Here is a 27,842-nt window from a genome sequence, read left to right on the forward strand (position 1 = left end):
TTTGCCTTAAAGCAAAAATATCTAGCTGTGGAAGAATGTGAATGAAGATAGTAAGAGGCAAATTTGAAAATGGACACGAAGTTGTAGGAGGCTTGAGGGGACAGGACTTGATCGGCTTCAGTCTACTAAAACCACTCAAGTGGTGGGACTTTCTAACAGGCCGCAGTTCTTTCCCAAGTTCCAACCTGTATCTGCTCCTTTGGGACTGTTTCAGAGACAACCCTTCCTTCTCCGGGTCAGAGCCCTACACGTGTGGTGGGGAGGGGTCTACTCTGCAAATGGAACTGCCAGTTAAAATATACCTAAGATGTTCTTTTTAGAAGCCCCAGAAAATTCTCCTACACAGATTCAATTACAGCTGAGGAGCCTTAACATATCTACATTCTGTATGATGCACAATCAGAATCCCTGGGCTGAAGCTTCCACACCAGCAGAACAGCTGCAACAGAGCCAGGAAGAGTCGAGGTTGAGTCTTCCCAGGTTGCCATGAACTTTTCTTTTTTTTTGGAATGATCGTGCCAAGGTTAGGCCATGCTCTCAGGGTACAAACTCAACCACATGGCAAGCACCATGACCAAGGCTTGTCCTCCCTGCCCCAGAGCAACTGTAGCCATGGATAAAGCAGTTGAAGCATCTTCAGATCTTGTTCTAGAATCACCTTTAACTCTGAGGGTACCATATGCAGTATGATCCCTATTGCGAACTGAAAACACCCAGTACTTTTTCTGCTTGTCAATGAACTAATTATGGTGTCTGGTTCCTTTCTGCTTCTCATTACGGATGAGTAACTCTCCTACCCCTTCCTGAGGGAGAAAGTCATCTTTGTGTGTCTGTATTTCAAAAGTGTTCATATTCAGAATAGATCTTTTAGACTTAATATTGTTTGTTGATGGGACTTATCTTAAAAATAAAAGATATCTTAAAATTCATGTGGAAATTTAAGGGAAGTTCAAGAATAGCCAGATAAATCTTGAACATGAAAAACAAAGTTGGAAGATTCGCACTGCATGATTTAAAAATTTACTATAAAGCTACAGTAATCAAGACAGTGAGGTATAGGCATAAGGACAGACAAATACACCAATGGAATAGAACTGAGAGTCCAGAAATAAACCCTCACATTTACAGCCAATTGATTTCAAGAGGATGCCAAGATAATTCAATGGGGGAAAAGAATGGTCTTTTCAACAAATGATGCTATTACAAGTGGATCGCCATACACAAAAGAATGAAGTTGCACTCCTATCTCACAGCACATAAAAAATCAATCCAAAATGGATCAAAGACCTAAATGTAAGAGCCAAGACTATAAAGCTCCTAGAAGAAAATAGGTGTAAATCTTTGGGAGCTTGCTTTAGGCAATGGTTTCTTAGAAATGACACCCAAAACACAAGCAACGAAAGAAACCGCCAGATGAATTCGACTTTATGGAAATGAAAAACTTTTGTGCTTCAAAAGACACCATCGAGAAAGTGAAAAGAGAACTCACAGAATGGGAGAAAATCTGTGCAAATCCTATATCCAATAAGTATCTAGAATATATAAAGAACTCTTACAACCGAATAATAAAGACAAATAACCCAATTAAAAAATTCGCAAAGGAGGGGCTGGCCCCGTGGCCGAGTGGTTAAGTTCGTGTGCTCTGCTGCAGGCGGCCCAGTGTTTCGTTGGTTCGAATCCTGGGCGTGGACATGGCACTGCTCATCAAACCACGCCGAGGCAGCGTCCCACATGCCACAACTAGAAGGACCCACAACGAAGAATATATAACTATGTACCAGGGGGCTTTGGGGAGAAAAAGGAAAAAATAAAATCTTTAAAAAAAAAAATTGGCAAAGGATCTGAGTATTTCCCAAAGAAGATATACAAATGGACAATAAGCATATGAAAAGATGCTCAACGTCATGAGCCATCAGGGAAATACAAACCAAAACCACAATAAGATACCACTTCACACCCACTAAGATGACTATACTCAAAAAGTCAGATAAAACAAGTGTTGGTGAGGAAGTGGAGAAATTGGAACTCACACACTGCTGATGGGAATGTAAAATGATGCAGCCGCTTTGGAGAATAGTCTGGCAGTTTCTCGAAAGTTAAATGCAGTTACCGTATCACCCAGCAATTCTACCCGTAGGTGACTATGCAGGAAAACTGAAAACGTATGTTCACACAGAAACTTGTACATGAATGTTTACAGCAGCATTATTCATAATAGCTCCAAACTGGAAACAACCCAAATGTCCATCAATTGATGAATGGACAAGCACAATGGGATATACAGTGGAATATAATTTGGCAGTAAAAAGGAATGAAGCACTGACACACGCTACAACTTGGGTGAACCTTGAAACTTACGCTAAATAAAATAAGCCAGTCACAAAAGGCCACAGATTGTATGATTCCACTTACATGAAATGTCCAGGATAGGTGAATCCATAGACACAAAAGCAAAGTATGGTTGCCAAGGGCTGGGGGCTTGAGCAGAAATGGGGAGTGACTGCTGTGGGCACAGGGTTTCTTTTTGGAGTAAAGAAAATGCTCTAGAATTGATTTTTGCAGCACAACTCTGTGATTATATGAAAAACCACTGAATTGTACACTAAATGGGTAAATTATATGGCATGTGAATTACATTTCAATAAATATATAAATCTGTTAATAAAAGCAAAAAAAACAAAAAACAAAAGGAAGAGAGACATTACTAGGCTGGGTATGCAAAAATTATCCAGGCTGGAATCAAGCCCCGAGGGACTCAGATTGGCTCTAGTGGCCAAACTAGTGGCCTTCTGTACGGCATGTTCAATTGCTGAAGATAAAAGGGTCAGTATGTACACGGAGCACTGTAGCATCTGACCCTGGAATGCTTTGGAAACAAAGCGGTTGCCTGCCCATAACCGAAAGCCAGAGGCCCACGGTAGACGAGCTGGAAGTCAGGGGAACCGTCTCCCACATTGCCACGTTGAACAGGCCGCTCTGACTAAGCCCTCCGGCAAGGACTTCCCCTAGCATGGAGGACAAATCCAGGGCGAGGCCCAAGGGTTCTATCACAGACACGCCATGTTTGGCTTCCTATTTTGCAAAGGAGTCAGGGGAGCAGTCAAGTTGTAAGATCCAGAAGGACGATCTCTGGTGAAGCCTGGATGACCACCTGGAACCACCAGACCACCTCACGTGGACGTTGCTAACATCTTCCCCAAGACAGCTCATCCGGGAGGGACAAACTGGCTGTGATATGAGGCGTCAGTGAGAAACTTTTCCAGGGTAGCCGAGGAAACAACCAGTTCATGGCTCATCTGTAACCAAGGGAACCCTGGGTAAAGCGTCAGAGGGGACAGGAACTGGAACCAGACCCTATGGGACGCTTTGCACACCTCCAAATGGATTTTATGGGTTATAAATATGCACTAGTAACAGTATGCTTACTTCCTGGATGAACTGAAGCAGGCTCCTGTCGAAAAAAATGACAGCACTCATGGGAGCTAAAATATCATTAGAGTTTTGTATTCCTTATTTGGGATATTCCAACTGATTTATTTAGTAATATGTAGAACACTTTACTGTGAGAGTTATTCATAAGCTACTCAGGAATTCAACTTCTTTAATACCCCTAATCTTTTGGAAAAATAGAAATGAACTTTTCAGAACTTACTGTAAAGTCACCATTTAGAGGTCTTCAACCGAGGTTCTTGAGAGACCTCCAGAAGCAGACAGAGTGCAGAAATTGACTGTTACCCGAGCCTCTCTGAACAGGCAGACGACCACATAAGCAGACAGCTTGGCCGCGGACCAATGGCAGAAATCCTAGCTGTCTGCAACCCCTGACTCCCACACGCTCCTTTGCACACTTCTGTTCTTTGTTCTTTGGTCACGTTTTCCCACCTTATTCCTGTAAGGTTACACACTTCCCATTCACCCTACCGTGCTTCCCTTACAAATAACACCCACCTGGATCTAGGCCTTACTAGGGATAGCCACCATCCTATTCTTCAGACTGGTTCTCCCACGCTGTTGCTAGGGAAGCCAACATTGAAAAATGATATAAAGTAGGTTACACAAAGCTTATGAATTAGGATGTCCTGTAGACAATACTTAAAGAAGAAGGACAGTACCCTTGTGCTGGGAGAGGTGGCTTCAGTTGTCTTGAATGGTATCTGACTGTTTATCACAGCAACACCCTCAGACAATGTCCCTATAGCTCCACGGAGGTTGATCCCTTCTCCGATATGGCAACTTGGCTCATCAGCGCCAGCCCAGGACCACGGCTAACTGTTCTGTGGGGCTAACAGACTATTTCAAGTGAAGGACCCCCAATAACCTCGGTGAGTGATGCCTTCTTGCAAGGCTTCTGAAGGATAACACCCTTCTGAGGGACATAACTAGTGCCTGGTGAAGCTGGCAGCGGAGGCCGTCGGTCCCATCCACAGGAACTGGACGGCTCCAAGTGGTCATCAAAACTTCACCGCTCACTTGGGTGCTATAGTAAATACTGCAGCCTAGAGCGTGGTGTGGGCGGCATGACAAACCAGCCGACCTCTTAGTGCAAGTGGTCATGGATGACAGTGTGGCCTTGGATTTTCCTTCGGCCAACCAGGGGCAGTCTGTGCCACTGCCAGCACTTCCTTTTGAACCTGGATTCATAGTGGGGGTAAGGTGCAACTATCTACCTTGCGGGTATGAGGGAAAGCAGCCTGAATACTGAAGATAGACTGAGGGAGTTGGTGGGACCGGTTTTCTTGGTCAGCCCTAGGAATGCAAAGATCATGGTTCAAGAGGGCCTTCCAGCACCTTCTAATAATATTTTCGGTTATAATGGTTTGTCTCAGTCATTCCATGTCTGTTGTCTGGAATATTAATTGCTTTTATGTAGTCACGGTCCCAGCGGATGACTTAGAGACAAAAATGGGATACAGTCACACTGACTGACAGTGACCTGATGCTCAGACCTCCACCAATGACTCTTCCTGGAGGGTCGGTGGCAGCGGAGAAGATCTGGACAAGCCCTGATGGCCCCTCCTGCAGCTCTGACTGAGGGAGGGACGACCAAAAAGGGGGACTGAGAATAAGAAAACACACCTCCCCACAGCCCTGAGGAAAGCCTGCTGGCCCCACGGGCTCTGGTTAACAAGTAAATGCCAGACCTAGCATGACCCTAAGGAATCAGTGGACACGCCTCCCAAGGCCAGTCAACTGACGACAGCTCCAGGCTTGGAAAGTCAGCCAACTGGTGGCAGATTCACTCAGTGATCAGGCTTCTAAGGCTGGTGTCAACCCTTCTTCCTCAGCACCCAGCAAAGCCATGCTCCTAAGACTGGCGTCACCTCATCCTCCCTCTAACCAACACAGCCCCAAACAAGCTCTTCCCCAAACAACTCTCGACAAGACCAGTGGATTGCTCTGCTCAACGAGACTTTGCTGGAACAGCACAGCAATCCTCACTTAAGGAAGCAATCACTTCAGCTCTCTGACTTCAGATATTAAGTGATGGTATCCATTCTTCGATACTTTCATTCACTTAGTCAACAAATATTTACTGAGTGTCTACGATTGCCAGGCTCTGTTCTAGATGCTGGCGATAGAGCACTGAACAAGACAGGCAAGAAACACCTGTTCAGCTGTGGAGAGCGTGTATGCTAGCGATGACAGACAGACAAAACCAAACAGGAGTAACAGGAGTACGTAAACATATACCTCACATCTGGGGGTGCAAGGTGTCACGGGAGGAAAAGAAAGCGGGAGCGCAGAGGGGGCGGGCGGAGCGCAGAGCCGGGGGGCGTTGCTGCCCTGGGCTGGTGGTCAGGGAGGCCTCAGGGGGCAGACCTACAGGGAGTGCAGAGCCCTCCAGTCCGAGAGGAGCACACGCAGGGCTGTGTTGAGGTGAGGGGCGGCACCCGTGAGGTCAGCGAGGCTGGTGCGGGCGAATGAGCGTGAGGGCGATCAGGCCAGGGTGTAGTAGTCTGTGGGTTCTGAGGGCTCTGGCTTTGCTTCCACGTAAAGAGGGGTCACTGGAGGGTTCCGAGCAGAGAGGGACATGTTCTGACTTAGATTTAAAAGGCTCCCTCTGGCTGCGCGGGGGATGGGAGAGCATGCAGGGCAAGGCCCTGAGCCATTTCATGGATAGCCCCAGCACCTACAGCTGACTAGCAGGTAGTCGGTATGTGTTGGTGAACCAGTGAAGCTGGGGGACTGTCCAGAACTCAGCCTAGAGGGGCCCTGGGTACCCAGGGCACACCAGCAGAGGGCGTGTGAACCTTGCGCTCTCCAAGAGCCCTGCCCCTGTGGACGCTGTGGGGCTGGTGGCCTTGGCAGAGGGTAGGTTTGCAAAGACCCAGGTGCTCCCTGCTGAGGCTCGGATGCTGCTGCACCCTGTGTAAGCACCCTCTCCACTCCCTCCATCTTTCTTGGCAGGACAAGGGGGAGCTGGGACGCGGAGGCCCCACACCCCGCTCCCTCTGAGCCTCCGGCTCTTCCTGAGCCCACAGCTCCGGCACACTGACCCTCATCTCCACCCATCTCTGCGCCCTCCTGCCCCCGAAGGTCCGTTTCTGCGCCTCTGGCTGACACCAAGTGCACTCGCCCACCTGTGTCCCCTCTGCTGTAAGCCCTCGTCCCCATTAGCCATATCCCAGCAGCGGAGCACCTGCGGAGTAACCCTGAGGCCCACAGGAAGAGGGCGGGCCCACCTTGCTCACCCCACCCAGAGAAATCAGTGCCTTGCCATCCAGGCACCAGGTGGAAGGGGCGGAGCCAGTGACCAGGCCCTCCTTCCAGGGGTCCCAGCGATGGCCACCCCAGGGCACTCACCCACACAATCCTTCTGGTTCCAGTGGAGCCGCCTCCCTGGGGGGCAGACACATTCGTAGCTGCCCTTGGTGTTGACGCAGCCCTGGTCGCAGCTCCCGTTGTTCATGCTGCACTCGTCCACATCTGGAAGCACAGGCGGGAGTAAGGGCAGGAGGGGGCTGGACTGGCCAGCCCAGGCCACACCTGCGGAGCTGGCAGGGCAGGGCCCACCCAGGACGAGAGAGCCAAGAACCCCTGACCCAATCCCAGCCTGACACTGTCACTGGATGCAGACACGTGCCGCACAAGTCACACACACAAGCACATGCACACAGACGTGAGCGCGCACACATGGCTCCTACAGACACCTGCACACATCCCTCCCCGAGGAAACCCCGTGGTTTGCTGCACTGGAGCAGCTGCACCCGAACTGGGGGGAGGGCAGAGAAGTGGCATAAAAGTTCCAATCAGGTCCTGTGGGGTGGGATTGTGAGGCTTATCTCACTGTGGGACTTTGGACAAGCCCCTTCTCAGTCTGATTCCCCTCCTGCAGGACGGCATTCATGCTGGGGCACATGTCTGGGAGCGTCCGGGCCGTGCGCATGCCGGGAGCAGCAGGCCCAGGGGAGCCAGTGCCCAGGTTTTTGGGAGTCCCTCTAGAAGAATCTGCAGCCCACCCCAGGGGCCACCCCCCAGCACCAGCAAGAATGATCACTTCACTGCCTGAGCCCATCCAACCTTCACAGACGCCCAGCAGAGGGAATGTGGCCTCAGGTCACAGGAAAGGAAGAGACACCCAGGACCTTGGGGCCATTCTCGGCTCCCCCACCTTCACTTGCCATGCCCTACATCTCCAGGTCCTATTGTCTGTGGCTCCTAAATACATCTAGAACCTTCTCCCTTCTCCACATCCCTCCCGACCCTGCCTGAGCTCCCCTGGCTCTCACCCCCATGCCTGGAGCTGTCTCCCCACTGGTGCCTAGGGGTCCTCTCCTGAACAGGTGGCAGCCAGAGCAATCTCGTTACATGAACTTGACCATATCATACCCTTAAGTCCTCTGGTGGTTTCTCACTGCATTCGGAATAACCCCCAAGCTCCCCCCGGGGCTCAGGAAGCCCTGCGTCCTCCTTGTTGGCATGTCCCTCCATGCTCCCCTTCTCTCATGGCTCTCACCACATGGCTGCATCTTGGTCCCTCTGTGCTCCCTCTGCCTCAGTGCCTTTGCACACGCTGATCCCTCTGGCGTATTTCCCCTCATCTTGACCCAAACACTCCCCCTTTAGGTTCCCCCCATTGTCTCCATAATCTGCCCTTCTCTGTTGTCACCCTCCCACTGGAATTAATAGTCTGTGGGATTCTCTGTGTAGCCATACCTCTTCTGGACACGTTCCCCTGTCACTGCTGTTACCAGGCCTGTGCCCATAACCTGGCTGAGGCCTGGGCCCAATGGATCCTTGCTGCCCCTCTCCCCTGTCCTCTTGCCTTTCTCTTGGCTGAGCCCCTCTGCCCACCAGTCCCCAGCCTTGCTTAGGTCCCTCCCAGCCCCACCCAAGTCAAGGTCAGGGTCGGGGTGTGGGGTGCAGTGTAGGTGGCCTTGCGGCCAGGCGCGTGCCTCGGGGGGGAGGTGGCCCTGGCGGGCGGGCTGCAGACCTCCGCAGTGGGTTGTTCCATAGAGTATGTAGCCGCGGTGACACAGGCACTGGAAGCTGCCCGGAGAGTTGATACAGATGTGGTCGCAGGTCCGCTCGAAGGAGCACTCGTCAATGTCTGTGTGGCCACAGGGAGACAAAGTGGGGAGAGGAGTTTCAGGGTGAGGCAGCTGGGCAGGGCCTGCCACTCACTCAGTCACTCAGTGTACATCTGTGCATGGACAGCCCCCAGTCCCCTAGGCTCAGTGCACGGGTGATCCACATTCCGTGTTAGACTTCTGGCCGCTGCCCCATTTTCCATTTGGTCTCCATTAACCTCACGTTTCTGGGTTAGAAGTCACCTCACATCTCTTCTGAAGGTGGGCAAGACAGAAATATTCTGAATAGAAGGCATTACTATGACTCTGCCATTTGAATATCTCACAATCAGCTGTGATCAGGAGAGGCATCTAATCCACACCTGCAGGAAACTGACAGGCTTGCCTGAGGAAGCAGCTGAACTGGGACATGAAACCAGGCTGCTTGGATGCTGACCAAAACGTATTTTCCTATCACCCCAAGATGTCTCTTGAAAAAATAAGGAAAACAGCACAAACAGAAAGGGAGGAAGGAGGGAGTAAGCAACCCATAAGGGATAAGAAAGTAGCCTTGATAGTATGTGAAATTTGATTCTGAGCTTCTGGGCAGCCAAGGTAAAAAGGGAAAGGGGGAAGGTCACAGAGTGCTTGTCACTGGAAAGGAGGAGATGGACCCCATACTCACAGGAGACAAGTCTGTCCTGGCCATAAATTCTGAGGAAAATGGCTCCCATGAGAGTTGATGGGGGCTCCAGAGGGCAAGCATACACTGGCCTGCCTCTCCATGGGCACTGTAGTTGGAGTTCATTCTTTGAATATGTTAGCTCATGTGACTGTACACCTAGTCATAACACATGTGTGTTTGTAATAACATGAGCACAGGGAAGGACTCGCACTGTGGATGCTCAAAGGAGGATGTGATCCCTCCTGGGGGGAATGTGGGAAGATCTCCCGGGCTAGAGCTAGCAGGATGGGGCTAGAATGGAATGAAGGAACGAGAGTGGGGCACACGCAGTCCAGGCAAACTGGGAAGTGGCAGCACAGGGAGCCCAGGGGGTTGTGTGGAGCTCAGGCTGCTGGGGAAGTGTCTGGGTCCCCATTCCAAGGGCCCTGAGCACCAGCAAAGGAGGTTAGACCCCTCCCTGTTAGAGCTGGGGAGCCCAGTGTGATGCTGGAGCAAGGGCAGGGCATGGCCAGAGCCCGAAGGCCTCAGAGAGATGAGCCCAAAAGCAGACAGGTCACCTCCTCCTTTTTGGCAGCTGCCTGCCTCTCCCACAGTTCAGTTGGGGAGGCAGAGTCAAGGGCCCTCTCTCGGCCTTCCACAGGGCGCGGCAAGGCAGACGAGAAACAGAGTCCAACTGCAGAGGAGACTTGATGGGGGCCTGGACAGAGGCCCTGCTCCCAAAGGGCCCTCAAGCCCTGAGCGGACGTCAGGGACACCCATCCAGGGATGAAGAGGCTGAGCCAAGGAGGCAAGTGACTGGCCCAAGTCACACGATGAGCCCCAGGATGGACTGGCTCCGTCCTTCATCAGCCTCCTGCCCTGGCCTTTCTCAGGGCCCTTGGGGGAGCGTGTCCCTTGCCCCTCAGGGCTGCACGCTGCCCCAGGGCCAGCCTTGGAGCTGCAGCAGCCGGCAGAGGCTGCAAGTCCCATAGCCAGACCCCCCCATGCGGGGCCTGCAGCTACCAGACCTCCAGGGTCACCAGTCACGAGTCATCAGTGACGAGCCTGAGCCCCTCCCTGCCACACAGGATACCTGGCCCTTCCTCTGCACTCTCTCCCAAAGCTGGCCCCACAGTGCACCCCTGTCTCCTTCTCAATGCCCTCATCTGGCCCCACGGGGCTCCTTGTGGTCCCCAAACTCCCTCAGCTCAACACTTCCTGGGTGGGTTTGCCTCCCTGGCTCCTCCTGGAAAACGCCTATTCATCCTTCAAGCATTTCATCAATGTCCCCTCCCCCAGGAAGCCTTCCTTGACCACTCTCTCCACTGCTCATCCTTTGGGCTCTCGCTGCATCCTGGCCATCTGCTGGACTTGTCCTGGGCTGTGACCTCTCCTCCCATTACCCCTGCTCCTCGCAAGCACCCAGGGACCCTAAGAAAGGACTGTCAGAGGGCGCCTGCAGTGTGCCATGCCTCCCACCAGGTGGCAGCACGCCATCTCTGAAGCCACTGAAGGAGGCCTGGGGACCACTGGGAGGGGAAGGGTGGGACGGAACTGATGACCTCTGCCGCCTGGGAGCCATGCTCATCCCTCCCTGGGCCTCAGTGTCCCATCTATAAAAGGGACAGGTTGGACTGGATGGCTTCTGAGGGCTCCCAGAGTCAGAAAGGACAGGGAAGACAGGGAGGGCAGGAGCTAAGGACCGAGAAACAACCTCCATTCCCTCAGGCCCAGACCCACGCTCGCCTCCTCGCTTAGGAGCTGTACAAGCCAAGGAGGGGAAGGGCCCTGATGAGGACGGGGATGTCCCCGGCCCGAGAGCTGCCCAGGGCACGCAGCAGGCTCACCTTGGCACGTCCGCTCGTCAGTCAGCAGCTTGTAGCCCTTCCGGCAGCCGCACTCGAAGCTGCCCACGGTGTTGCGGCAGAAGTGGTCACAGCCCCCGTTGTTGACCAGGCACTCGTTGATGTCTGCAGGAGCCAAGTGAGCAGGGCGAAGCAAGGAGAATGGGCTCGGGCCACAAGGTGGGGATGCTGGTCCAGCACCTGCCCTGCCCTGACTTGCCTGCCACCCACTGCCCGGGGCTGGCCCCAGGTCTCCCAGCTGAGCACAGGGGTGGGGGGCCTGGCTCACAGCGGTGGGGGTAAGGAGGGTGGGTTACATGGCTTTCCCCTGAGACTCGGCAAGCCTGGCACTCATGGTGTAGAAGGGAGGGGAACTGATGTCTGGCGTGCCGGGCAAGACAACAGGAGTGAGGACGTCCCCCATGTCCTTTCATCCTCACAGGCTCCTGGCCCCTGGAGCCTTGGCTCCCGTCTGGAAGACCAGGATCAGAAGGGCACCTACGTGGAAGAACACTGTGAGGATTGATAACATTCCAGAGGAGCTGGTGCTCGGTGCTCAGTCAAGTCTTTTTAAAAAGTAGGTTTATTGCCCCTGTTTTACTGATGGGCAGACTGCGGCTTGGAAAGTCAAGTAGCAGGTTGGAGATGCCGCAGCTGGTCGCGGGAAGCTGGGGTGTACCTGGGTCTGACAGGCTTCCAGTCTGGTTCTTCTTGCTGTCTGCCCTCCCCCCAATTTCTGCCTGCTGGTTTGCGCCACCTCTTCCCTCAGCATTTAATGAGTGCACCCAGAAGGTCCCCTGGCCCGACCCCATGCAATAAATGACCTCCTCCGAGCATCGCTGCCAGCTGGCCTCTGCTTGCACACCTCCAGTGATGGGAGCCTTCTCCCTCGCAGCACGGCCTGTTGGCTGACACATCGTAAACTTCTCCCTGACCCCTGTGAGTCCCCTCTCCACTGCCCTGCTCACCTGGACTCTGCTCTCTGGGCCCCAGGCCAGCCTGGCAGACTGTGTCATTGGAGACCCTGTCCCTGAGGTGCCTCCTCTTCCTCCCAAGTTCCTCTTGGGCCCCGACCCCCAGGACCCCATGCTGGTCACCCCGCTCCGGAGATGACCCAGCAACTAGTAACAGAAGTAAGAGATGGCTTTCAGGATGGTGTTCTCACCCTGATTTGGAGGGGGCGAAAAAGAAGCAATGGAAGAGGTCTTCCCAACAGGGAACACAGAAAGGACTTCTCCATGTTGGCCACCAGCCGCATCTCAGCACAGCTGCCAACTCAGATGCCAGCACCTGCTGAACCAGTCCTGAGCCTGAGGGCCTGGATGCCCTAGCCCCTGTAATTGGCACTGCCCTGGGAACAATGTCAATCTGCCCCAATGTACTGAGTCCAGGGGTGGGGGGGGTGATGTGGCCCTAACCCGGCCACTCTAACTACGGGCCGAGCCTCTCTCTACCTGCTGTCACTTCTTTCAAACCAAGTGGACTTGACAGCTGCTGAAAAGTCCTCCGCTGGAGTTCCTACAGAACAATCTCCAACAATAAGACAGAAACCGGGTCTGTGGTCAAGGAAATTAGGAGAAGAGGCAAGGAGAGAGAGGCTGAGATCCCCCCCAGGCAATTCTCGGAAACTTTGGGAGGGGAAGGGGACATGGGGAGTCTGGCAGGGGAGGACGCCCGAGCTACTCTGCTGTGGAGGCCCCCAGGGGGCTGGGCTCTGGGTGTGTCCTTGCATCTTTTGCCCTTGGTGAGCCTCCCCCAGTCACCTCCACCCCCAAAGACCCATGCTGTTTGCACACTGTGGCGACTCTGGCACCAGGGAGGTGGGAAGGGAGGGAATCTGAGGTGTCCCCATAATGGAGGCAGCTGGGGTGCATGCAGTTCACCAGCCTTGGCTGTGGCCCCTGGCTCTGCTGCTCCCTGGCCGGGGGACTTCGCCTCTCTGCACAGGAGGTGCTCCCTGCAAGCACACTGAAACGATTCCTGAAAACCACGGCTTCTCAGCACTGGGAACCCTGCACGCCTTCTGAAGCCCGTGTTTCAGGAACAAAGCTGCCTGAGGGTGATCCTGTGCCCCAGAGTGAGTAGGAGGACACTCTGGTGATCACTGTACCTACTGGGCACCGCCTCGTGTTGGCAACCACGCCAAGCACTTTCGGGCAAGGTCTCATGAGATCTGCAAAACGGCGGGGGGAGCAGATCTCCCACTTTACAGAGGAGGTCATAGCCACGTGCAGGAGCTGGGTTTGAGCTCCAGTCCCAGCTGTCTCCAAAGACAGCCCTTCTCTAGTGTGCTGCGCTGGCTCCATGGCCTCCAGAGAAAGCAGACGTAAAGTCCAGTGAGGGCCTGTCCAGGGCAGAGGCTTGGGCATCTCCATTGTCCCCTCCCCAGGGATTACAGGAAGACAGGGGACTTTCTAGCTAGAAGCCTCTGGCAGGAGCTCAGAGGCCTGGTCAGCTCTGCCCCAGAGAGCTGTGTGATCCTGGGCAGGGACAGGCACCTCTCTGGGCCTCGGGTTGCCCATCTGCAGACAGGGCTGCTGAGGGGTACCCATCAAGCATCACTGGTAAGACTGAAAGCGCAGACGACGCTGGCCTCCTCAGGAACACCGGAGGCCCCCCGTCCCATCCCCTCCCCATTGGGGCCTGTCAGCTAAGGGGCTGCCATAGCAACCAGACAGGGTGGGAGGCATGTTTGCTGGTGACCTGGCTGGGGCAGTGGGCTGCCCTGGGGGTCAGAGTGGTGGAAGCACTCCCCAGCTCTAGCCCAGGATCTAGTGCGGGGGCACTGGGCTCCCACAGACCCTCGACCTTCATTCTGATGAGCTTCGGGTGTGCAGCCTCTGCCCCTCCCCACTTCCTGTCCCTCAAAGACCCTCCTCCTTTCCCACTGCACGCCCCACTACAGGCAGCCAGCAGCCCCCTACCGTTTATAAGGCTTCTGCAGCCTCCTGTGGTCCCAGGATAGAGGCCCAGCCCCTTCTGCAGAGGCTGGTGGCCCTTTCTTTCACAGCCTGGCCTGGCCTGGCTGCCCTGCCCTCCTCTTTCTGCAAGTTTGCCTCCTGCCTTGGCAGCCCTGGCTCTGGTTGCCCCACCTGGTGCAGCCCCTACCCCACCCTGCCCCTGGGAGCAATGCCTCTCTGGGAAGCCTTCGCTGCCGTCCCTCCAGAGTTAGCTTATCCCTTGTCACAGGACCTGCCCTCGGGGGATGAGAGGGCCTCCAGGACAGAGACAGAAATCTGGCTCCTGCTTGGAGCCCCAGGGCCCAATGTGAGGCCTGCACAGAGTGACTGCCCAGGAGTGTTCACTGAATGGATGAATGAATGAGTGAATGAATGAGTTGGTGTGGCTGAGAGAAGGGGAGGGTCCTGGGCCATGAGTGGAACATTCAGAGGCATCAGCTAGTGTTCGAGCATCAGTGTGTGTATGGGGGAAGGGTGCGGGGTGGGCTACAGGCATGCAGAGCGGGACAATTGTTTCTGCTACCCTGCCCACCCCACTGAGGGGGCACAGCCTGGCAGCCCAGGGGCCATGTGGGTGAGGGCTTTTGGGTGGGAGCAGAAGGAGGGATGGGGAAGTGGGCTGGCATCATCCTGGAGCAGCCTAGTTGGGGGGCAAGCTGCTGGGCTGGGCTGGCTGGGCAGAGGGCAGGTGAGGGAGGAGAGCAAACAGCTGGTGGGGGGGGGTTCTCCCAGACTGTTCTGGAAGGTGTTGGGAGGAGGGGCTGGTGTCTCTGAGGAAATCCAGGCTCCGGCTCAGGGAGTTGAGGCCTCAGACCTCCCCTCTGAGAAGGGCCATTAGCAAGGTGCCCACTTCCCAGTATCAAGCCAATGCAGCATCAAACAGGGGACCTTGAGACTGGACCCCTGCACCGTTCACACTTGAAACAAAGTAGGGGCTTCAGACAATCCTCTGGACCCCCCCACCCAGACTTAGTGTTTTAGGTAAAGCATCTCCACTTTCCCATGCCTGCCTCCACCTGCCCACGCTATCCGTGTCTGCCCAGGGTTTTCGGCTCTGGATTTTTTGAGACCTCTGTTACCTCTACCCTCCAGACACTGGTCTTGCTTGACATAGACATTTTGGCTTCTAGAAAACACTAAACCTTTGAAATCACTCCTTTGATATCCTCTTCTGGGCCCTTGCCAAGACCAGGGCATGCACAACGACTGAGAAGCTGAAATGCCAGGGCCAGGGCCTCAAGTTCACTGGGAATCCCCAGTGGGGCTTGCCCTGACCTGCGTCTCTCCAGCCAGGCCCCAGGGAACTCCGGCTGTGAGTCCAAGGCTCTAAGACACCAAACCTGGGGTCTAGAGGTCACTGGCCTGCAGGGTTTCCTGATTTGACGACATTATGACGTTCATATTATGCAGTTCTAGACTAGTCCTATGATCCTTACATTCTAACATCTATGGCAACATCCAGACTGCTTTTCTCCACCTCCACTGCAACCCCCTGGCCCACGCCACTGTCATCTGGAGCCAGGGTGATGGCAGCAGCCACCTCATTGCTCTTCCAGACCCTTCCCAGAGAACCCTGTCCAAGCAACAGCCAGGTATCTTCTCAAAATGAAAAGCTGGGCCTGTGCTGCCCCAGCCCAATAGCATTGGGGGTCTCACCAAGGCTTGAAAGATGAAGGGCCTACTCCTCCCCAGGCCCACAGGCCCTGTACATTCTGGTCTGGCCTCCCCTGTGTCTCCCTAGACCTGGGCACACTGGCTGCCTGTGGGTCCTTGAAGCCCAGGCCTCTGCACAGCAGCCATGTGCTGCTGACCATGCTGCCCTGATTAAGCCCTCTACCTCTGCCCTGCCTGAGCCCCCCAACCCAGCCCAGCCAGGCCCTGGTCCTCACGCTCCTGTCACCTGTACTGCTATCTGGCACCAAGGAGCTTGTGGTACATTTATCTCAGTGATTTTAAAACATGAAAATCTGTCTTCTGCACTTGATGGAAGATCCCCAGGGACAGGGAGTGTCTGTCTCATTCCATCTCCCCAGCACCTGCCCAGAGGAGAAGCCCAGAAAACCCAGCTGGTCCCTGAGTGAACATGACGCCGTCGTGACTGCTGGGCAGTAGGGTGAGGAGGTCTGGCCAAAGGCAAGGGGCAGGCCTGGTCAAGGGCCTGACTGCTTCAAGAGAAACACGGTGCGAGGGCTCTGACCCATGGGCTCGGGGCCATGTGGACAGCGCCCCTAACACTTCCCCCTCCCCCAGAAACGACATTATGACGTTCATATTACGCAGTTCTAGACTAGTCCTATGATCCTTACATTCTAACATCTATGGCAACATCCAGACTGCTTTTCTCCACCTCCACTGCAACCCCCTGGCCCACGCCACGAAGGGATGGGCAGGGGGACGGCAGTCAGAGACCTCTAAGGTGCTCCTCTTGGGTCATGTGACTGCCAAGGCCCCTTTCTGACCCAGACAGGTCAGCTCCCAGTGGCAAGCTCCTGGCCTCACCTCAGGATTTAGACCATGCCCTGCCCTTGGTCCTGGGTCAGTGCTGTGCCTCGGAGGGGAGGAGAGTGGCCTGATTCTACCCTCTTCTGTCTTGCATCCAAGGGCAAGTGGCCAGGCCTGCTGTGACACTGCTGGGCTGAGGACAGCCGGGACTGCGGTGGACCCTTGGCTGCTCCTCCTGGCATGGGGTCCACGTGGCGAGGCCTCAGATACCACCCGCCTGCCTAGAACGCATCTTGGCTCTGAGTGGGCCGAGCGGGGGCTACAGAAGGGCCTTATTTTCAAATAAACAAGCGGAAGAACTGTTATTTCTGTCAAGAATCCCTGGGCTCTTCCCAGCAAAGCGGCCAGGGAGGAGAAGTCATATGCTATCTATTTTTACAGGCTGAAAAAAAGCCCACCGCGGACTATTTAAAATCACCCTAAGCCTCTACCGTCAATACTCCCTGGACTTGGGAGGTTCCGGCTCCTCCCCCTCCCATGCCGCCTTCCAGCCCCGCCCCGCTGCCCAGCACGGGATGGGCGTGGAAGGAGGCCGGCCATGGCAGCAAGGCTATGGAGGGCCGGTCTGGAGGCTGCCCCTCACTCCTTCGCAGGGGATCTTTGAGGTTTGGGCCTGACTTCCTGCCCAAGGGCCACGGCTGCCGAAGGTTCCGGAACACCACAGGCCTCTCCAGACTCCAGTGCTCTGCCAGCTCTCAACTCTAGCCCCCCTTGCTGCTTCTTTCCTGAGGGATCCCCAACGCTGCCGAGCACCCCAAGAGGCACTGGGAGGCTCTGTGGGAGAGTCAGGGAGCAAGCAGGAGGAGAACGCTCCACCTTCTGTCACTTCCGGCAGCAGGCAGACTGGCTGTTCCTGCATCTCCCTCAAGTGCAAGGACCCTCAGGTCCCCCCAGTTCCTCATTTTCTAGTTGCAAACAGAGGTTCTTCTGCCTCCTTAGATCCCCCTAACTTCACTCCTCCAGTGACAAGTGACAAAGACACATAGGGTCCTTATTTTTCTACCAGTGACCAGAAGACAGTCGTATCCTGGTACCAGCAGACCAGCATTCCCAAGCTGCCCTGTGCCATGCTGTGGCCCCAGCTGGCCTGACGTGACAACCAGGGTGACGGTGAGGAGACGGGCCACCCCCCCTTGGGGAGCCGTGGTGGCTCACGGAGGCCTAGACAGTCCCATGGTGAGTCCCCCAGTTGTTTAACCCAGCGTGCAACCAAATCCTTTGCTATCTGAACTCCATTTTTCGCCCAGGAACCTATCCATATATGGTGGAGCCTGTGGTCTCTTGAACCTGGCTCGGAGGCACTGGTGCTGACTCTCCCTCTTCTTGGCCTCCCAACAGAAATGCTGGTGACTGCCAACCATCTGGACCCCTGTGGTCTCCCTTGGCCCAATCACGCAGTCTCTGCTCCTGCCCGCCCCGCCTTGGGCCAAGCCAGTGGAGGTGGGCACGAGCCCACAAGGCTCCGCGCTGACCTTTGCATGTCTTCCCATCAGGCTGCAGTGTGAATCCAACCGGGCAGCTGCATCGCACGCCCGTGGCTGTGTCCTTGCATGTCCGGTCGCAGCCTCCGTTATTTACCGCACACGTCTCTGAGGAGGGAAAGAGACAAAGATGCTCAGTGTCCTTGGACAGAAGCCACCACCTTTCCCCATCCATGGGGGGATCTCCTGAGACAGGAGACCTGAGTTTGAGTTCTGGATCTGATACCCTCTAGCTGGGGGGGCTTCTCTGAGCCTCAGGCTCCCCATCTGTAAAATGGGTGGACACCATTCCTGTGGGGTTGCTGTTGAGGATCCACTGTGATGATGATGGATGGGAAAACTGTTTGCAAACTACAAGGGCTATTCTTGTGTGACAGTTACCAGCAACAGGGTCAACACCACTATTTGGGGCCAGGGCTGAGATCGGCCTGGCTGGTATTTAACTGCCCAGGGAGATTCCTAAACCCATGTCCTGCCTGGACTCAGACTCCAAACCCAGACTTGTGGTTACTGGGACTCGCAAACTCATCTCAGCATGGACTGGCTGCTGGCCCTGGCCGTGGAGTGGCGGGAGAGGCTCCCAAGCCCGCACACCATCCATCACCTTGATGAGGCTCTCAGCCTGACATCTGTTCTCACCGAACGAGAAGCCAAAGGCGGCTGGCTTTTGTCCACTTGAAGCTTGTCTGCTGCTTTTTTTTGCTTTTGCAAATTCAAAGGGGCTGGAGTGGCTGGGCCTAACCGAGGTCGCCGACCCCGTCGTGTGGTGAGAGTGAGCCTTCCCAGGCCTGGAGAAGGGGATGGCAGAGCCGGGTCACCAGGGCGCAGGTGGCCCGCACACGGAGGAGCCAGTTCTCGGGCCCTGAGCCTTTCACCCCCGCTTTCTTCCTGAGCATCTGGCGTGCTTTGATCTTGTGGGAACAGTGCCTGAGTGGAATTCCCTCTTGTCTTTGCTGCTAGGAAGCCAAGAGCCAAGGGCCCCATATTTTATAACCTGAAACCCCTGCCTGCCTGCCTGGCTTCCCCTGGTGCCTGGCCCTGGTGGGCCTTTCCTGTGAAGGTTCTCCCTAACAGGTTTATTCACTCTGTCCTCTGTGGTGTCTGCTTTCCTGCAAGCTGTCTTTGGTTCTCTCTGGGAAGAGCATGGGGATGACGTAGGAGTGATGACTAAATGAACACATACCCCCACTTGCCAGGTGTCCTTGCTGCTAATTAGACCAAAGTCACGATGCCTTTCCCTTGAACTTCAACTTGTAGGGGTGTGTGTGAGTGCGCATCTGCGATTCTGTGGGGCAGCCGTGGTGGGTGTCCTGACCGGCCCTTCTCCTCAAGGCTGATGTCTGCACCATGACGGGCGGAGCCGTAACTACCGCTGCTAGACGAGTCTCCTGGCCCCCTACTCTTCCCGCCTGCCTTTCAGTGCGTCTCCATGAATGTTAGCCCCCAGCTGGGTGTGGGCAACTTCTGGGAGGCCCCTGACTTTCTGTGTGCTGGTCCAGTGGCTTTGAGGTCTCCTGCCTGCTCATGGTTCAAGGCCCAGCTCAAAGACCACCTCCACAAGGAGCCTCCCCAGCCCCAGATGGGAAAGAAGGCCCCTGCCCTGCCCTGTACTCACGCAGGTGGCCTCTCTGTTAGCACCAGCCACACTCTGACTGGCACATGGCCTGCTCATGCTTGCTCGTCTCCCCACAGGACCGTCTACTGGGGCAGTGGAAGTGGGCTGGCCAGCGTGTGAATGCTGGCTCTGTCACCCACGAGTGACCCAGGCAGGCCACCCCTTGGGGCTTGACCTCAGCACCTGCACCTGGTGGATGAGGATGACAAGCCCTCCCTCCCGGGGTGCAGGGGAGGATCAAGCGCATGCCCCATTCAATAGCGCCTGGCCCGGGGCCTGGCATACGTAGTTGCTCAGCCAATGTTCGTTTCCTCTTCTGAGGTTACAGTCAGAGAGGGAAATCCTGCCTCCCACCCCTAAATCAAAGAGTCAATGTACACCCCCAAGCGCCTCTGCACCCTTTCATGCGGGAGAGCCCCTCTCTGGAGAGCGGGGCAGAGAGTGCGCCTGCTTCCCAGGTGCAGGTAATTAGGCTCAGGCCTTGGAGAGGCAGGAGGGGGACACTCGGGAGGAGGGGGCAGCAGCAGGCACTGAGAGCTCAGCTTGGGCACAGCTGGGTGGCATTACTTGGTGACAGCAGGATGACCACTGGGCCTTCCTGTGGTGGGGGTGTGGCTTGGGCCCTGGGGGCTGTGTCCCTGAGAAATGGTCCTGGCCAGGCAGGCTCCAAGGGTCTTGTAGGCCCTTCCTGTCTCTGGAGGCCCTGGTGGGCTCCTCTTGCCCACTGGGGTCAAGCCTGGACAGCCACTCGCTCTCTGGACCTTCAGTGCAGTCCTCTCCCCTGCGCTGTGCACACTTTCAGTCTCCCGTGTCGCCCCAGACAGTGTTTGCTGCCTAAACTTCAGGTTTTGAGTGAGGGGCTCTGGGCCCCTGGGAAGGGGCCTGTGGGCTGTTCTTGGGTGCTGACCACTCCAGCTCCTTGTTGCAGCAGGTCACTTGTGCCAGGCCCCACTCAGCCATCCAAGCCTCATGCCTCCCACACTCACAGCAGCTCTGTGAGACAGCTCCTGCACCCTCCACCTCCCTGACGAGCAACTGATGCAAGTGCTTGGAATCTGCCCAGCGCCGTGCGGCTGGTAAGTGGCAGAGCTGGTGGCACCCACATCAAATCTCCATGTCCAGGCAGCCCCAGCCCCAGGCCCTACAGCCAAGCACTCACTCAACTCTCTAGCTCCTCCCATGGCTCCTCTTCCACCCCTCCCTGATGCTGTGAACGCTAGGGCAGCATCCTAGGGGGCCCCCTGCCCCACCTCCCCTGTGGCTCAGGGCCTGGTCCTGCTACCTCATTAACATCTGATTCAGGCCCTGTTCTTACTGCTGCCTTTCTGTGTCAGGCCTCCAGTGTCCTCCTATGTGACCTTCGCAGCCTCCCAAAGGTCCCTCTCCTCCAGACCACTGCCTCACTCTGGGTAGCCAGTGCCTCCAGGCTCGTGATAATGCTGAGAGCCAACATTCACTGAGGGCCTTCTCTTCCAGGCCCTATGCTGGAGTGAGCAACCAGCAATCAGCCTGTCCTCACTGGAGGCCTTGGGCAGGGGCCTTGTGCCTGCCTGGGCCTGCAGCACCCCTGCTACAGCACAGCTTGGTTGTTTCTGCCACACCCACCTTGGGCGCATGGTTGTGACATTAGCAGAGGTGCACAGTACAGTGTGATACACATGGAAAGGGAGACAATGAAGTCTACTCAGTCCTCTGGGCTACGCTGGGGTTAGGGACTGAAGTCTACAATTACAGGACAAGCTGGCCTGGGGGGACTGGGAGCTTTGTCCCTGGGAGTTTCCAAGCAAAGGCTACTGGGTGCTGCTGAGGGGGCTCCTGGCCTTGGATGGTAGTCAACCTGGGTCACCGGCCCTGGCCCTGTCTCCGAGTGCCTCAAAGAGCAGCCTCACCTCTCTGTGCCCCAAGACCAAAGGCCACCCAGGCCTGGTATTAGGCCACCACTGTCTCAGATTCAGAAACCAGACAGCCGTCTCCTCTTCCTTGACCACGCACCTGTGAAGCTGGCCCTATGTCTTGGGTCACACAGCTGTTGGGAAGAGCCAGTATTTGAACCCAAGACTATGAGACTCCAGGCTGATGAGTGAGCCAGACCAGGCCAGAGAGCCAGGCCTTCAAAAGGGAGCCACAGGGGCGGTTTCAGTGGGGCAGCAGAGCTGGTGGCCTGAGGAAGCAGAGGTGTGCGCCCACTGTGCCCAGCCTCCTCACTCAGGGAGTGCGGAGAACTCTTACCCCTCAGGCTGGGGGCTCTAAAGTAGAAGGGGCCAGGAGTGAACGCCTTTCAGCGGGTGGGAAAACCCTAGATGTGTTAAAGGGCCAGTCTTTGGTCTTTCCCTCTGGGATTCCTGCCTTGGGCCAGGCCCTGTGAGAGGCACTGGCCACACAGAGGCGGAGCAGAAGCTGAGCAGGGGAGGCCAGCCATTCCACTGGACCTGCTGTGCAGCCCGGCTAGGGCTTGGACAGAGAGACAGGGCTCGGATGGCAGTAGGCCCTTTGAGCTGGTGCTGCCTGCTTGCACCACCCTGGGTCTGGGGCAGAGTCTGGCGAGGCCCATGAAGGACCGTCTCAGTCACAGCAGTGGACACAACATGAGCTACAGAGTCAGAAAATGGCTCCATCCGCTGGCCCTGTGAGCTCAGGCAAGTCCCTTCACTTCTCGGAGTCTGAGTTTCCTCATGTTCAATGTGGACATGGTAATATTTACCACGTAGTTCTTGCAAGGCCCAGACAAAACGTGGACATGACAGTGCTTTGTAAACTGTCATAACTGTGACCCCACGCTCACTCTTGGTGCCATATCTTAGAACCTCTGAAGGTGGAGTCTTAGCACCCAAAGTCAGGTGTGGATTCATGTGACAATTGTTTTCTGAGCTCCTGCTCTGCGCTGGGCAGACCTGCCTTGGACAGCGTCTGCTCTTGTGGAGGCCTCAGCCTAGCGGGGCAGCAGATGGGTTCGCTCCTCTGTCCAACCAACAGTTTGGAACGACTCCTTGGTGCTGGGTGGCCATGCGAGAGGAGTTAGAGACAAAGCTGACGCTGACCCAGGCCTCAGGGGTTAATGGTTTACCGGAGACAGAACAGGGCCTGGCCTTGCCCTTCTCACAGGGATCTGGGCCTGCCTCCCACCCCTTGTCCCATCACACCTAGGCGTGGGCTCCACAGGGTCCACAGGCTGGTTCCTGCGGCCCAGCCTCATGCGTCCCTCATGACTCAGGATGTCTGAGTTGGGAACTCCCCTCAGCCCTGTTGCCTCTCTCAGGCCCTGGGCTTTCATTTGTCTGGTGGTCTCTCCAAATGACCACTTACTTTCCAGGCAGAGCTGTCTCAGGGTGATCCTGGGTGCCTGCTGTCAGGAGTCCAGTGCCCAGCACAGGACTGGCACAGTGGAGGGGCCCAATTTCTGTGGAATGACTGGATGAAAGAACAAGACTCTGGAGGCCCCGTGAGGAAGGAGATAAAGTGGAGTGACTGAGCCCCGGCCCCCAGCCAAGCCTGGTAGGGGGAGGACTCCTGAGACGAACCTGGCAGTACAGAGGACCTCTGAATCTACCAGCAACAGCCAGAGTCACGGGCACTGGGAGGGCGAGGTGGGAACTGAGGTGGGCTGGACTGAAGCGCGAGTGGGCTTCACCTGGCTGAGAGGGCAGGAGGGCATCTGGGGCTGGGGAGAGTGTCAGTGAGCAGCACTGCATGCTGTACAACGGAGTGGGGCCACGGTAGCACCTCTGATGACACCTGCACGTGGGTCCAGAGGCCTGAGTGCCACACACAGCTCCCAAAGTGCTGTGGGACTCTGGGCAAAGGATCCTCCCCTCTCTGGGCTGTGGTTTTTCCTCTCACACCTGTGGTGTGCCCGGGAATCACTGAGGCTTGTCAATAGTACAGGTGAATGGTCCCACCCCTAGAGGCCCAGTGACCCACAGAGACCCTGCCAACCCAGACATCTGCCCTGTCCCATGAAGTCCTCACCCTGGTAGTGGGGGCAGCCCAAAGCCCTTTCAGCCAGTTGTCTAGGCCTCAGTCAGGGCTGGTCAACCTGTCTACCTGCCACTAGGATCACCTGAAGCCAGCTGTGAACAGCGGTTAGCCACCGGTTCGCCTGGCCCAGCTGTGGAATCTCTGACCTCCGATCCTCTTCCCTCAGCTGATTCCTGAGCCTCCCATGGCTCCCATCACTTCGGGATAAGAGCCATGCTCCCTGGCAAAGCCCTTACACAGTGGTCCTAGTCTTCCTCACTGCCCTTTCTCCATGTGCTGGCCCCAACGACCTCTGGGTCACCCTGTGGCCCATCATGAGCACTGTCAGCAGGCCCGTGTGCCTCATGGCCTGGCATGGCACAGTGAGGTTGGTCTTCTTCACGAAGTCCCTTTGGCAAGCGAGGAGAGTCAGGCCGAGACAGGAGAAGCGGCTTCCCCAGCCACTCAGCAGGGAGTGGGGAGTTGGGGCTCATCCCCGCTGGCTGAAGTCATTGCCTTGTTCCCTCCCACACTTCCTCTGAGTCCCTGCCTCTCCACCTCTGCCCAGAACCCCCTGCTCTGCCTTGGCTGGGCAGATGTCCACTCCTGAGAGCAGCCTGTGGAGGGTGGCTCTTACTTGCAGGTAGAGACGCGCCACTAGGGTGGGGTGCTGGATGAACGTGCCCCAGGGGTGCCCGGTCCTCTGAGTGGACCTGCTGGTGGCTGATGTGATGGTGACAGTGGGTGTGGAGGGACTGTGGGGGAAGGGAGTCAGTGCAGCTGGGGGCAGAGTGGTTGAAGAGTCCAGGGCTGCAGCCCCAAGCCTGGGTCAGAGGGCAAGTGGGAAAGGAGACCTTGGAAGGCCCCGCTTGGCAGCCAGCACTGCTCTCAGGCATGTCTGAGGCCAGTGGACCCCTTCCGCCCAAGTTCCTCAAAGGGCCAGCTCGGCCTTGCGGCAGCCTCAGTGGATCCTGGCCTCTGCCTTTATAGCACACAGCTGGGCGACTGTGAGGCCCGCTTGGACCCTCAGCTGACTCCGGCCCAGCCGTGTGGAAGGAACAGGCCTGCAGTGCCAGATGATCGTGCAGGCTCCCTCCGCCCAGAAACTCGGCCGTGCTCCGGGGAGTTTGCTGTGAGCTAAGTTTTCCTCAGGGGACTGTCTTCCAGAGGTGCCAGGCAGGTTTAGGATCTCAGGGCCACAGCCTCTCACAGGCCTGTCTGGTGGGCGGGATTTTCACAGCAGGGCCCAGAGCAGAACCCTCCTGGACCTAAGGGCAGGTGCCCTGCAGTTTGCAGCCACGGGGGGCAGGGGTCGAGGGCAGAGAAGAGGCCCCCCCCAGGAGTAAGAGGAGCAGCCCTTGGGCAGGTTTCCTTGTTTGGTTTGAGGGATCTTGAACGGCCTGTCTACCCAGACGGACAACTGAAGTTTTACATGAAAGCAGGTGTCAGGAGCAGCGACGGTGGCCTCTGACTCCTGCCTTTACTCTGCCTGTGAAGTGGAGGGGGCTGAGGGCAGCCAAAGGGAGCTTGCACGCAGCCTCTCGTCTGAGGCAGTCCTCAGGAGGAGAGGGCAAGATCATTATGCCTGTTCTACAGAAGGCTCAGGAGGCCTGCTCGGTGGGCTGGTGACCCTTCCCTGGCACTATGCTGCCCCTCTAGCCATGTGCAACCAGGAAGGTTTAGGGGTCAGATCCTTCTCCCCAGAACACCCATCAACAGCAGATAACGCTCTCCAAACACTCACAGGCCAGGACCGTCACCTGCCCACATTCCCCAGGAGGGAGTGTGGTGTGGTGCAGTGGCAAGAGCAGGATGGTGTGATGGTGGGCCAGCCACTACCTCTCTGAGCCTCAGTTTCCTCATCTGTAACACTGAACGGCACCCTTGCAGGTCGCTGGCAATACTAAATATGTCTAGGGACACAAAGACTTAGCCCAGAGGCTGTTCAACAGAGGGGCAGCCTTGTTGCAGATTCCTGATGGCTGCCCTGGGGAGTCAGTGAAGGACAGGTTGGATGACAGCCTCGGGCTGAGGGAGGCAGGGCTTACCGCCTGTGCACAGACCTCTGCGCTTCAGTGGGGACCCTCAGCACTGGTGCACCCCTCCGTGGCTTCCTGGAGCCGGGGCCAGGGCTGGGGTGGCTAAAATCGTGACTGCCCTGTCTCTCTCTGGCCTGTGAGCTGGTCGGGCCTCCTGGAGGAGTCCAGATTGCAGTACCTGGCCAGCCTCTGAAAGGTGCTGCTTTACCCTGCTGGTTCTCTCTCTTACAGCATCAGCCCACCTACGACCTGACCAAGGTCAGGCAGGCCCCTGGCTTCTCGCCTCACTGCCTGGGACTTGCCATCAAGGCGGTATTCCTCACTGGTATTCTGAGTGCCCTGGTAAAAGGCTAGCGCCAGGGGAAGGAGAAGATGGAAGGAATGGAATATCATGGAGCCCTTGCCTCCTGCATACACATGGCCAGGGGCCGCACGTCAAGCACCGCATCTAAGCTGCTTCAGAGTATAGGCTACAATGCCCTTTTTGCAAAACAGAAAACTGAGGCTCAGAGATGTGAGGTGACTCTGGTGAGATGACAGAGGAATGGAACCCAGAGCTGGAGAGGCAGGAAAGAGAACCGTTACCAAAACCGGAAAGAGAAGTCACTGTTAAAATTCCACCCAAGTGCCCCTGCTCTAAGAATAAAGATCCTGGATCCCAAGACCCAGCCCAGCAGAGCAACGTAGAAGCGGCCTGGCTTCCTTGGGACAGACCAGGACATCTCACTGCAGGAGGCCCTGAGCTCTGGCTCCTCTGCGATCACACTCAGCTGCTCGCACTGGGTCTGTAGCCACCACCTGGCCTGCCCTGGGTTGGAGCCAGGTAGACAGAAGCCCTGAGGGAGGCGAGGATGGCCTCAAGGCATGGGCAGCAAGGAGGAGTGGGCCATGGCCTCCCAGGTGGGTGAGGGGAGAGGGAACCAGTGGGCAGGGTGACCGAAAAGCGCCAGTTTCATCTGTTTCTATACACTGGGGCTCTTCCAAAGAGAACAGTTGAAAAAAAGCCAGTATGGTGAAAAAAAGATGCGCTGGGCTCTTTGGGGTGCCTTACATTTGTGGCTACAGCAGACAATCAGTGTTATCACTCCAGGGCCAGCCAGGACCAGCAAGCACATCAGAAAGTGGGCATACGAGAGGGGTGATTAGGAGGCAGGGGGCAATGAGGTCACATTCTGAAGGGCTTTGGGACCCACTAGGACCAAATCTTGACAGGCCAAGAAAACTAGGAAAACGTTGAGGCAGGACAGGGAGGGGCTGGGGGCAGGGAGGGGCTGGGGGCAGGGAGGGGCTGGAGGCAGGGAAGGGGCTGGGGGCAGGGAGGGGCTGGGGAACATGGTCCCTTAGATGAGGTAGGGGCCCAGAACGAGCATGTCTGGGTCAAGGGTGCCCAGCCCCCAGCAGGACGGGGCAGAGTGTGAGGAGCAGTGGGGCAGGGCCACCTTCTATCTGTGGGGCTCATTCCCCCCATCCCCCCTGAGTATGCCCCATCTAGGTGGAAAAGCTGCCGTAGCACGGGGGAAGCTTCTGCTTTGCTGCAGGGTAGGGGCTGACCATGTGGGAGTTGCCCGGGCCCTGGAAGTTGGTGCAGGTTTGGGGATGTTGAGTCACGGGGAGACTTGGGAGGGCCCTGCCACAAACCAGGTGGCATTCTACACAAAACCTGAGAACTGGGCAAACCCCTGGGAATCACCCTTTGATGCTTCTACAAGTCACTCTGATGAAGCACTTGCCCAGGTGTCACCATCCCAGCAGGTCCTTCTCACAGACCCCAGAGGCTGATGGACTAGGAATTGCTTTTCTACTTTACAGCCCTGAGAGGGGAAGGGGTTTACCAAGGCCATCCAGGGGCAAATGGCAGGGGAGGCCAGGTCCCAATGTGCCATTCACTGACCCCCATGCCCAGCCCCTTGGTCCAAATGTGGATACCCTCCCCCCGACCCAGGGAAGCCCCAAACACCTGCCTCTGAAGAGCCGCGCAACTCTAGCTATTCCCCTCACCTCCCTGGCCGGGCCAGCTCTACCAGGAGACCACGAGGGCACTGTCTCCCTCCAGGTCGTAGGGGTCATCCCCACAGGCCTGTCTGGCCACATCACCTCTCTGTAACACCGTTCTGTGCTCCCCCAGCCCTCTGGCCTGCAGCTGCATTGTCACCCTCCTATCCGTGCTGCCCCAGCTTCAGCCCACTGGGCTCTGCTGGATGCACCCTCCTAAACCGTGGTCCACTGCAAGTTCTCTAAACCCAACAGCTGGGCTTCAGCCCGTACTTCCTGGT

The 27,842-nt window shown here is 56.3% G+C and overlaps 1 protein-coding gene across 7 annotated transcripts in view; it reads right to left on the reverse strand.

Moving 5' to 3' along the window:
* Nucleotides 1–27,842, reverse strand: part of SCUBE1 (signal peptide, CUB domain and EGF like domain containing 1) — a 135,616-nt gene that overhangs the window by 18,435 nt on the left and 89,339 nt on the right. For all 7 annotated transcript variants that reach the window (XM_070600644.1, XM_070600642.1, XM_070600647.1 and 4 more), the window contains 4 exons: nucleotides 17,953–18,069; nucleotides 11,022–11,144; nucleotides 8,435–8,551; nucleotides 6,805–6,927 (listed from right to left, as the gene is read on the reverse strand). In XM_070600644.1, the coding sequence (XP_070456745.1) occupies nucleotides 6,805–6,927; nucleotides 8,435–8,551; nucleotides 11,022–11,144; nucleotides 17,953–18,069 (480 nt within the window). The remainder of the gene's footprint in view (nucleotides 1–6,804; nucleotides 6,928–8,434; nucleotides 8,552–11,021; nucleotides 11,145–17,952; nucleotides 18,070–27,842) is intronic.

The sequence above is a fragment of the Equus przewalskii genome, chromosome 29, assembly GCF_037783145.1.
Source record: "Equus przewalskii isolate Varuska chromosome 29, EquPr2, whole genome shotgun sequence".
NCBI lineage: Eukaryota > Metazoa > Chordata > Mammalia > Perissodactyla > Equidae > Equus > Equus przewalskii.